Source organism: Morone saxatilis, unplaced genomic scaffold, assembly GCF_004916995.1.
Source record: "Morone saxatilis isolate NCDOM2014 unplaced genomic scaffold, NCSU_SB_2.0 Contig17, whole genome shotgun sequence".
Taxonomy (NCBI): Eukaryota; Metazoa; Chordata; class Actinopteri; family Moronidae; genus Morone; species Morone saxatilis.
This window is the reverse complement of record NW_023339729.1, coordinates 13,665,744-13,677,865: the sequence shown is the minus strand read 5'-3', so window position 1 is coordinate 13,677,865 and position 12,122 is coordinate 13,665,744. Positions and strand designations below refer to the sequence as shown.

Sequence of the window (12,122 nt, the reverse complement as noted above, 5' to 3'; positions counted from 1 at the left end):
CAGGGTCACTGAAATCGATGATGAAGCATCAACAGTCATGAAAAAATCTTTGATATGATAAGACAAGTCTTGAATCAGCGATGACTCTGCCCCTCACCCTGGGTATAGTTCCAGTCAGAGGAATTAGGTGAGGTTACTGTTGGGGCAACAAATGCACACTCCTAGACAAGCGCCATTGTGTCTGTCTGCTCGTTCTGCATCTGAAATTAAATCTGCACTTACAGACTGCTCTAAGATCAATTTTATGATTTACTTTTCCACGTCTTCTATTTATTAGCTGCAAATGTCACTACTCTTATTTTTCCCCAAAGCGCTTCTGAGGTAAAGAGCAGTACATCTGTAATACACGCCTGTTTTTGGGACTGTCCTCCGTGATTAGGAAGGATGACTTATGACTTCTACCTGTCCACTTTGTTGTATGATTTCAGCAGCAGGAAGGAAGCTGGGGGCCAGGAAAGATTCCCTGATTTGTTGACCTCTGTCAGCAGGCTCAGTGCTGGTGGATACAGCCAACATCTGGAGGAACAACTACACCCATACAAATCATATCAAAGGTATCCCAGTGCCATGTGGTACTTTTTGTTGTAGATAAGTATGTCTTTGGGTCACTGAAGCTTGAATCAAAAGGGAAACAACTACATAGTTTGTCAGGCTGTCTGTTTGGTATCACTAGACTTTGTTTGGATAAAGCTGATTTATGTGTTGCTAACAGTTTCCTTTGAGAGGTGTGAAAGTATACTTACGCTTTAACGCTTAATAGGTTCCTTGAAATAGGCTATCTGCTAAAGCTAAAAATACGTGCCTAGTCATACCACACTTGATGTTTAGAGTAAGAGAACTTTGTAACATTAAAAATGTTTAGGGTTAAAGGAGGACCACCAAACAGTGGCAATAGTCCAGCACTTGTGGTTGCAAAATAACAAATCAGATTAAGACTTCATTTAAAATTTGTCAATCTTGGAATTTGTGGCATTCATAATAATCATGCTACAAAGCTTAAATGTATGAGCCCAAATGCCAAATAAAAGCCACAGATATTTCTCGTGAACTAAGCCCCATCAAACAACAATGTCTTTTTCCTCCCTGGGTATTGTAGAGAAATACACAAACTGAATTAACAGCCTGTTGAGTTTGTCGTGTCTACAGGAGAGAGAGCGCCCAGGAAACAACATTGAAGCCAGCTGCATATGATCTCTCTCCGTCTCAGCCGTGACAAGTGTGGACAGCAGGTCACAGTGAGGTGAGGGCCAATCCTACTCACAGGTTGACAGGATAGGGAAAAAGAAAAAAATAGTGTCCAGTGTTTAAAATAAAAGGTGCATTGTGTGGCGCTGGAGCCGTCCTGAGACACGCACAGCTTGTAGAAGAACACTGTATCTAGGCCAATGTCATTACCAGATGTGAGAGTAAGGGGGCTGACTTCCTGTAGTGCTTCTTCTAGAGTTGTTCTTCCACTCACACATCAGCTACACAAAAAGAAATACACACAGATATGCTTACTATATATATATATATATGACTGCACTGTTACAGTGCACACACGGTCAAAGTAAACCAAAAACTCTTTGAATATTTTAAGAAAACATTTTATTTCTTTTATGAAAAGAAAGGTAAAGGTTTGATAGCCTTTTCTTGATACAAAATAGATATAATTTACAATACAGATGATATGAAGTTCACTACATGAATTACAGTACAAAAAAAACACACTGCCTCTTTCATCAATAAAGATCCAGAGAGACTGCACTAAAAAATATCTGTATAAAAAGACTGATGCTCGTTTCATAATAAGAAAAATTCAGTACCTCAAACTATAACCGAAAATATTCTGTTAACATGATGGATAGTAAGGGAATACTGGAATAATTGCACTCATTCCGCATGATTTAGCTTACAAGTGCAGGCACATTCTTGTCCTTAAAAGTCCTGATGCAGCTGGATGCATTACATCTCCAACTTTATTTGCAAGGTGAAATATAAATGCAGTTGCAGCTGATTTGGTTTCAGTCAGAGTTATACTATCAGCATGTCATGATGGAAAGAAAGCGTTTCTTTTGTGGCCAGGTTGTAGTCTTTCTTTGACAATTTTCTGGCAGTCTGACATTTAAAAAGAATCGGACACAAACCCCAACAACTTTCCACTCTGCATCTGATAAGTTAACCATCTGTCATTTCAGAACAGTGGGGGATTTTAATTGAGTGCCTCCCTCTCACAACTATACCACAGCATTCTTCACGTAGCTGTGTTTGTAAGAACAGCTAAGGCTGAGTGCCACCTCTCTCTTGCCTGTTATCTTTCTACCTCCCTGTAACTCTATCTTCATCACCTGCACAGATATGTGTAGGGTGCTTTACACTGTTATCTGATTAAATTGAACACCATGGGGCTTTCGAACCAGCGAAATCCAGGTGCCTGCAGGTGCACAGATTGCAAACTGCACATATTAGATGTGCTCGGGCTGTGTTTAAGGCACTTCAGTAAAGGGGTAAAGCCAACCACACTCTTTCACAATTAACCCAAGAAGTCTGAGAGGGAATTAAACATCTTTTTACTCACAAGAGTCTTTGGGTTTCGACACTAACTACAGAACCACCAGAAAATTCAATCCAAAGCTACTTCTCCATTCATTGTGATATTTCAGTGCAAATTAGTTAAGGAGACTCATCACCAGCATCTACTCATAAAAGTCTGTTTGCTTGTTCACATTTCAGTGGCATCCTTATGGCTTTTCGTTCTTTCATGTGATTATACTTCTGTAACTGCACCACGTCTTACTTGTCAAGGTGAGACATTCATCTAAATGTAAGTCTCTTGTACCTCTATAATATTTCATACACCCTCTGTGAACTGCATTATCTCTATAGAAGATGTGCTACATGTCCTATGTTCAGTGGGAAACCCATTCACACACTTATGGACTCAATCAGTCAGTATTAGTCCTTATGACTTAAAAAGTTTAGGGTAAAGGGCCTTAATAGGAGATGGGGTGGTGATAACGTTCCCAGAGGAAATGGTTGTCTCAGGTCCCCCCTCTAGCTTCTGGGATGCCACCTCCGTTTTACTGAAACTGCACTCCAGGAATGGCATCCCGATCTTCTTCACCTGGCCATCTCTGGTCATCAGACACGGCCGACAGAGCAGCCTCAGAATGGCTCTCCTCATGTCCTTACTGGTCAGAGTGTAGATGATGGGGTTGAGGAGCGAGTTGACCATGGCTACTCCCAGGAAGTAATCAGCTTTGTAGAGCAAGCGACAACTGCGGGAGGGGCAGAAAAAATCCAGCAGAAGGAGGAAGAAGAGGGGTAGCCAACAGGCGATGAAGACTCCAAGCACAATGGTAACTGTCTTGAGGAGGGCGATGTACTTCTGTGACTTCCTCGCTAAGCCCTTCCTCATACTGCCTGACAGGCCCAGCCGCTGGCGCTGCGTGTTGGTGCGGACAATGCGAAAAACTCTGGCGTAAAGGACCACAATGGCCAGAAGCACTGCAATGAACACAGACACGCAGAAAAGAATGTAGCTCTTGGCATAAAGTGGGAGGACTATTGAACACTGATCCAGTCTGTAGATGCAGTTCCATCCCAAAATTGGGAGGACCCCCAAAAACCCTGCCAGGGCCCAACTTGCAGCAATCAGTGCCAACATCCTTCCCCGCTTTGCCCCATGGTATGGCCTCATAGTCACCATAGTTACATGGCGTTCAATTGCAATTGCCAGCAGACTAATTACAGAGGCAGCCAGAGTGATGAAGACCCCTCCCTCCCTGAGAAACCATAGCAGTGGCGTTAGTTTCAAACTATTAGGTCCAGACATGATGATATTGGCCATATATGTAATCCCAGCCAGCAGATCAGACAGAGTCAGGTTTCCCAGCAGGTAATACATGGGCAGGTGGAACTTCTTGTTCCTCCAAATGGCGATGAGAACCACAGCGTTCTCCAGGACAATGAGGAGACACACCACCAGAAATGCAATGGACACAGGTTTGAGCCCTTCACGATAGCGGTCAGTCTGCAGCTTGCCGGTGTAATTGTAATGCTCCACAAGGACAGAATTGTGCTGGTATTCCCAGAAGAACTGCAAGAAGCCGGGAGTGGAGGGAGTAGGGGAGGTGGGGAATATGGGTGTAGAGGGGGGAGTCCCAGCATAAGCAGAACTTGAAGCCTCCATGTTTTATGCTGCCTTTCTTCTACTCTGCCTGCAGTCAGTGGCTATAAAGTCATTTTTGTGGGCATGCTTTTGGCACCAAGAGCTGTGAAGAATTTGTACAAAAAAGATACACGAAGAAATGTTTGAGCTCCTTCAATAAATGGAGGGATTACATGAAGTTGATACAGTGTAATCCACCAGAATCCCCAGATGTTTTCTTTTTGGCCAGTAGACGGTGATCTTGAGCTCTGTTTTTCCTGATTAGAGGGTCCAGACACTGCAGGAGGAAAAGCAGAAAAGCATAAAAAATGATGGAAAGAAAGGATGCAGAACCACTCATAGCTTACAGATTCACTTCAAAACATCACAATCCTAAATGAAAGAAAGTAAGTGAACATTTTAGCATTTTGAAAAGAAAGACTTCAGGACAAAGTTATATTGCGCTGACATTTAAGAAATTTTGCCAAATAAGCCATGAGTCAGAAATCATGAAGTACAATTCTACAGAAAGGCAAAGCGTAGGCTGGTGGTAAGAATACTGAAAATTACCTGACATACATTGTAAAGTAAATTGGTATATAAGATGAATGCATACTGTCCCGCGACACTTCAGTGTAAATTGTGATGTTATGAAATTTAAACTGCAGTCATGACCACAAGACTTTCACTTAAACAGATGTGATGTTTGTTAGGTCATGCAGACATTTAGTCTTTCTGATTGTGTTTAAAGTGTACGTCACTCACTGTGAGGTTGTTAGACAAGAACCATCTCAACACATGCACTTAATTTGGCACACATGCAAGCTGCTTTTCACAGTATAGATGAAGTTCCCCACACATGCAAATACTCTCAAACAGCATATCCAAAGTTTATGGCCTTTGCAAATTATAATCAGAAATACGTTGTGGTTCAAATATTTTAGCTTATACTCTTAATGTTGAAAACAATCAGAGGTGATTAGGGTTGCAATCCCTTGAGTCTCTGTCGTGTGTTGTTTTTTAAACTTCTTGAGTCATATGTTAACATTTAACAAATGGTCTGGAGACTTTAACCTATTCAATCTGTTGCCAGGAATGTGGGACATGAATATAACTTGCTGTTGTCAGTATGTTGGCATACTGTAAACAGCTGTGTGTTGAGTCCCTTAATAGTACGGAATGAATCTACGCCACAAATAAAAATATGAATGGAGATCATGAATGAATACCGGTATCTATAGTGTCAGGTACACAAAATGAGATGTGATTGGGAGAATACATATGTTATAATCACAAGCATCGGCATTTGTGTTTAGAATAATGACAAGATTCTTTTCTCAAAAAATACTTGCATTAAAAACAAAAGACAAAAACAAAACAAACAAAAACAATCAAATATCTCTTTTTTTGTGATTTTTACACATAAATTGCTTGTGGTATAATCTCATCTCTCAAAATTCAGGAAAAGGGTTCTGCAACCTATCTTTTCCTCGGGTGTAAATTGTACCATAAAGTAACAGGTTATTTTAAACACTACAGGAGAAATTTTACATTAACACAAATCCGAAAACTATATAATTGTAATTATGTTTTTCCCAACATTTGGTTCTGTATGACTACAACAAAACCTGCTGAAAATAAACAAAATAAATAAAATAAACAAATTAGCATTTATCACATATTTCATCAGACATAGGAATCGCAAAAAAATTACCTTGGAATTGTTGTAACGTTGCACTTCATCTGCTTTTCAGTGAGGAGAATCCAAACAAGAGCACCAACTGACTCACAGTCTAACTGACAAGGCAAAGGGAGTGAAGGAAGACCTTAGTTGAAACATGCAACAGCTAAAAAGGGGGCTGGTCTTAACAGAAACTTTCTCTCCCCCTCACATTCTCTCTCTCTTTCTCTCTCCCACTCACATTCTGTCTCTCTTTGTCTTTCTTTCTCTCTGGCATACATGAACACAGATATTTGTGCGCATTATTGAGTTGCAGACTATAAGTCCCTTAAAATCTGTTCTTGATCACTTGCAGATGAGGAGGAGCTGCAGCGATCACTACATTAGGATCTCATTGATGCCAGTGTTACAAGTTGCTGAGATTAGAAAGCCTCAACAGCTGTAACCGCAAGACTTCTTTACATTTTAAAGTTCACATTATGTCAATGGTCGACATACTTATACATATATACATATAAACACAGATGGGTGATATAAACTGAATCTTCCTGATGTCATTATGAAGACTCTTCTCTTCTGTGTACAATAATAGCATGATGACAGCAAGAGAAAAGTAGTTAACATTGCTTACACCGGCCCCCTTCTCAAATTTTTCCTCAAAATGTGTTATCTACATGCAATGTAAGTGTGTAAGCAACAAAAAGACTACAAATGTTCCCCTTTCATCAGCTTGGGAACAGAAAAACATTTACAAAATGGCATAAAAGTTGTCAATATATTGCAATGTGAACAATATAATATGGTAAATTATAGGTGACATTAATTTCCAGGTGTTCCTGTGTTCTAGTAAGCACACCTTTTAAACCTTCCTAACAAATAAAAGGGTAAACTGTGGCCATTTTGCTGGAAGAACCTGTTTTGAAAAGATGCGTCTCAGTAACAATTCCCAAACCTCGCTGAGCCAACTGAAATAAAGACAACAAGCTTTGGTATTACTCAAGTTTTATTTAGATTTATTATTCCCACGATTATCTATTCTACAACCCCCACTTATGCAGCCAGGGAAGTGAGATGTTTCTTATGGTTTATGTAGCAATGATGGCATCCCAATTCCCAGAGTCTGTCAGTAAGATTGCAGCATGCTTTGACAAGCTTCAGCGGCTCACCTGCGAATCCTCCCCTGCAGGGCCTGCAGAAGGTTTCTCAGGACAAAACAAATGCAGGGGAGAGGTGAGAGGGACGCTGTATAAGCCTCAAATAAAACCTTTACTGGTTTGTTGTAATTTTAAAAGCCAGTGCTTGGTATGATGGCACATGTCCAGATTGTTACTACACATACAGAAACACAAACTCATTGTCCCCTGAACACATGTAAAACAGCTGTGCATTAACCGTTACACCTCCACACACAGGTAAGTTATTCATTCAAGCTATTTCTTTTTTTAGCAACAGTTTTTTGACAGTTGGAAATCCTGCTCTTTATCCGGCTGCTCCTCTGATACATTACACTACATTGTCCGACTATTCAAACAGAGCTTTCCTTAGCTAAACTTGTTTGTTGTAGGATTACCTGCTTTAGCTGAAGAGTCCTTTGGCTCCTTTGTGTATCTGTGTCTGAGTGTGGGCAATACACAAGCAGTATTTCTTTCTTTCTTTCTTTCTCTGCCATCACACCTCTTCTACATTTTACTCTGACCCTCTCACATGGTCTTCATCACAATCTTGTGTTTCTCTCTGACAGGGTCAAGTGCCTACTTTTCCAGGTCCTGATAATGTCAGTTAAATGAGTGAATCAGTGAATGCTGACATACTGACACACATCAGTGAATCAACAGATCAAACGGTCACAACCCCCCCGAGCCAACTTAACCTTAAAAACTCTGCTCTGGTCTTTGTATTGAAAATGGGATCAGTCCGAGCCGTTGGCTGAAATAAAAACATGAACTTCTCCCAGCACAAAGGACGACTACGGCCTATTTGTGTCACTGAAAAAGGTTGCTGTGCTATTCATTGTATCCAGTAATTATAGTTCCTGCACACACATGAATGTGTATAGTAGACTTATAATATCTGCATAAATGTGCATGTATCTGTTTGTGCAACTAGCAAAGGAAATCTGTAGTGGGCTTGTGTTGTTATGCCACTGCTCTTTGCCTCAATGAGTGTTTCGGATGTACGTGTCTGTCTAAATGTTGCAGGTTTCACCCACCATCAGCTGCTGTCTGCAGAAGTGTATGTGGGAGGATCCCCATCAGCAGATTATTAAAGAGTAATATCCTGTTGGGGTGAATGCACACAGCAAAGCCTCAGAGAGAAACAGCAATCTGACACTGAGAATGAGTTGTCTAAGACAGACAGAACAGGAAGGAAACGCTATCCTCTTTCATCTCTTCTTGATCGTTTGTGTATTACTTAGTCTAGTGTGTTTTCCTGTTACTGTTTAGTATCTCTCTTTATCACACTATTGCTGATTTCTTTCATTCATCACAATGTTTTTTTTCCTTTTTTGTGCTCCACAGCAACACTGGAAACACACTTCACATGGATTTCCCACTGTGGCACTCCTAACGTATGTTTTTGACCACACACACCGCTGTGATGCTGAGCCAGCTCCTCTTGGGTGTGGATGTAATGTTGACCTTGATGGACCAGTTATGCGACCAACAGGACCTGTTTGTGGTGCATGAGGGGTTTATTTTTGTGGTCGGCCCACAGCCGCCCTGCTGATTTGACTCTACTTGGGGAGTAATGTTATGATGGCTTCTCTAAGCTGGCAGTGCTGGCGGCTATAAGTTTCAGCTGTGGTGTTAATATTTTTCTCAGCCTGTGTGGAAGGACATGGTTGTCAAAAGAGTCTGAAACTCATGACCACCTGCAGTTTGAGAGTATATATTTCTTTTCACTTTCTGAGAAGGTGAACTTGGCTGGCGCATGAACCTGACCTGCATTTCCTCCCATCGCCATAAAGCTTTTAAATATCCCAGATGCTATTTCACCGCTTCAACTTTCAGACATTAATAAGGGTTGAGGTTTTGATTACCTAAGAGGCAGAGATATGAGTATGGCATAATGGGCTTTAAAACACCATCTAAATGGTCTTTGCCTGCCAACTTCTCTCTAGTTGTCTTTATCATCACCTAAACACTTCAGACTGGGGTCTTGCTAAGGCTATCGCAGCGCTGCCCGTCCTGCAATCTATCACCACTCAGTCCTCAGGCCTAATCCACTGATAAGTCCTCAAAATCAGACTCGCCAGACCAGCTCTGTGACGATAAGAAAACATTCCTCACTGCCTGCAATTGTGTCTCTTTTTTATCCTTTTTTTTGTCACACAGATAGACACAGCGGCAGCAGATTGTCCCTCTCTTCTTTTACTTTATCCTCCCCTCTCCACATTTCCATATAGCCTCACTGAAGCGTGATGTTTACTTTCCAGTATCCGATCACTCGATGGGCTCAGGGGGTTGCATTGCATGACCTAAGACAGTCCAACCCGCTCATCAGCGTATTGTTTGTTTGGATTTTCCAGCCGACTTGCTGCGGTTTGGGGGCCACTCAAGGGCGATTTATGAGGATCTGTGTTCTTTTGAAGTGCTTTCAGGGCACGGTGGCTTCAGAAGGAGGGATGAGTTGAGGAATGAGTTCAGAGGAAAAGTCGAGGGGGGAGGGATTGTGGGAAAGGGGTACAGGCGATCTGGTCTTCTTCTGACCACAGTTGAGCAGTTGCTGCGAGATACAGCGAGGAGCAATGAGTCATCGCAATTAAGCTCCTTTCTCGCAGGAAATGACCCCCTATTACTCCAATTACACTGATAACAGCAGATAACACCTTGGACAAGGAGACACCAATGATCTGTGTTAGTGTGTGCATGTACACGAGTGTGCTTGTGTATGTTCTATATTTGTATCTGTTTTCGGTGTTTTGTTTTTTTTTACAACATGCAGACAGCAAACATCTGAACCCGTCTGCAGTTTTCATCCAGACGTTTCCATCCTCTACCGTTGGGGTGGTTCAGGTCATTGAGCACTCTATTGGTGATCCGGTCTATTTCTCTTGGCTTGCTGAGTCTCAGTGCTGAAGCTTTGTTGGGTGAGTGTGGCTGCAGTCTGGATGTGTTCACTCCACCACTGGCAGACTACAGGCATAATGAGATCCAGATTTGAGAACTTTCCTGGTTTAGAGTGTGATACTGACACCCCTTTCACCTCCGCAGGGCTGCAACCATGGCACTCAACCCTCAGGACGATTCATTCCTGCGATGCCAGAATTAACACAACAACTCAGATTGAAGCTTTGTCCCTCGGTGTGGCTTGAGCATGCGTTTGAGACTGTCAGTTAGAGAATTTGCATACGCTCACTCTTCCACACATGTATACACACATCTCTCTGCACATGAAAGGAGAATAACTGACTTTGATGTCACTGCTTCGCCCTAGACCAAGTCTTTAATTCATTAATACATGTTTAACCTTCCACCCACACAGGAACTGAAATGAAATGTTTACCTCCTCGTAAAATTCTAAAAGAGATGGTCATTTAAATAAGCATTTTTCTGTTCTGTTTATCCAATTTTTTATCCAATGTTTTAAACCTAGATGATACATGTATGGTCAATGCTAATGAAAGATTTGTCCTGACAGTATTTACATGAAAAAGAGTGAGATGTGAAAATGTTAAAAATGTAGATTCTTAAAACTAAACTGTAAAATGATCTCTAAACCTTTAAAAACAAACTAAATCAAAATATCTTAAAGCATAACTAATAAAAATATGAAGGATGGAAAATATTAAAAAAAGAAATGTCAAAAGTGTGAGACCCACAGATAATTATCATATACCCCTGCAGTTTTCCTCTGCATTATGGAGCGCTTTAGTGTCTTTCAGTTAATTTTTGGGGTATTACGGTATTCAGCTCATCTATTTTGGTTCAGCCTCACTGCTCTTACCAGTGTCATTTCAAGCAGGCAGTTGATTTCAGTAAAAAAAAAGCTCTGATGAACCAACTGTATACTACCTACCCAGCACCAAACAAGAGAGAAGAGAGAAGTTAAAGGTACTAGCTGGTGAACATAGTGATGGTGGAGACCAAAACAGAACAAAAGGGAATGGATAGTGGACTTGCTTTCATCGTAAAATTATGATATTTTCCCCCCTCATTGTAATTGCAGTGGTATACTTCTATACACACTCATACATATCTTTGCAAACACACATGAACACACACGAATTCTTCCCTCATGGACCTCTCTGGAGACGTGATGGTAATCAGAGGAGATGGGCGGACAAAGACATTACAACCACACGGCAGCCATACAGATCCCTGTGGGAAGCTCACTCAGGGATTCTGTTGCTTGAACGATTCCTGCTCTGTTTCTTTTTTCCCCTTGAAATTCCATCTTGTTCTCTGTTCTTGAAGAAAAAAGAGAGCAGGAGAAGCACAAACCAGTAAGAATGTAAATGAAAGCCAGATCTCCAAGTTTTGGCCCCTTTCTCCATCCCGGAATAATTTGTAAAAAGCGTGCAGCCAAGATGCAGATAAGTTGAGAGTGAGGAGAAGGGCACGAGACAAGCTCGGGCCTGAAAGCTTTTTTTCTTATTTTCATTTCTCTTCCTTCTTTCTAGTCTTCCTTCTCATTTTTCTTTACTCACTTTTTACCTCTACTTGTTTTCTTTCTCAGTCACTCTCTTGCCCAGAAGGTGTTTTATAATGTAATACTCAAATACTCAAATGGGCAGAGTACCGGCTCAGTCAACCAGATGGTAGAGGTAGCATGACTGGAAGTGATTTAAAATTAAGGCTGGCTTCCTTTTTTTTTGTTCCTTACAGTGTTTATTCTTAAATAGCTTACCACTCAAGATATTGCTGACCTCAGCTGAACAATTAGCCCCTCGAATCTCCTTCAAACCAGACCAAGTGACGGCATCAGTGCTTCAAAGAATCTTTCCTTTTTGCGGTTCAGTCAGCTCAATGTTGTCATTAATCTAAAAGTTTGGTCCAAGTTAACGGATGCCAGCTTAAACAGATGACAATCATTTAAATAAGTAGTTTTGGGATTCCCTGTAAGAGATTTGAAGATTGATACCACTCTCATGTCTTTGAGCTAAATATGGAGCTAGATGATTAGCTTAGCTTAGCATCAAGACTTTTTACATTTGTTGTCAGATTAAACAAGACATACAATATGTTAATTAATAGGGCTGCCCCCCAATTAAACTACTAGTTGACTAGTTAGATAAATCCAATAGTCGACTAGTTGTCGCACGTTTATGATATTAACTTATCATTAATATTATCAGTCACTATATAGATT

The 12,122-nt window shown here is 41.0% G+C and overlaps 1 protein-coding gene across 1 annotated transcript; it reads right to left on the bottom strand.

The window, feature by feature from the left end:
* Positions 1-1,570: 1,570 nt before the first annotated feature.
* On the bottom strand, positions 1,571-5,960 carry s1pr5b (sphingosine-1-phosphate receptor 5b). The gene is made up of 2 exons (XM_035660741.1): positions 5,844-5,960; positions 1,571-4,427 (listed from the first exon to the last, which is right to left on the bottom strand). The coding sequence occupies exon 2, from the start codon at positions 4,169-4,171 to the stop codon at positions 2,942-2,944; it is 1,230 nt and encodes a 409-aa protein (XP_035516634.1). The 5' UTR covers positions 4,172-4,427; positions 5,844-5,960; the 3' UTR covers positions 1,571-2,941.
* Between the last annotated feature and the right edge of the window lie 6,162 nt (positions 5,961-12,122).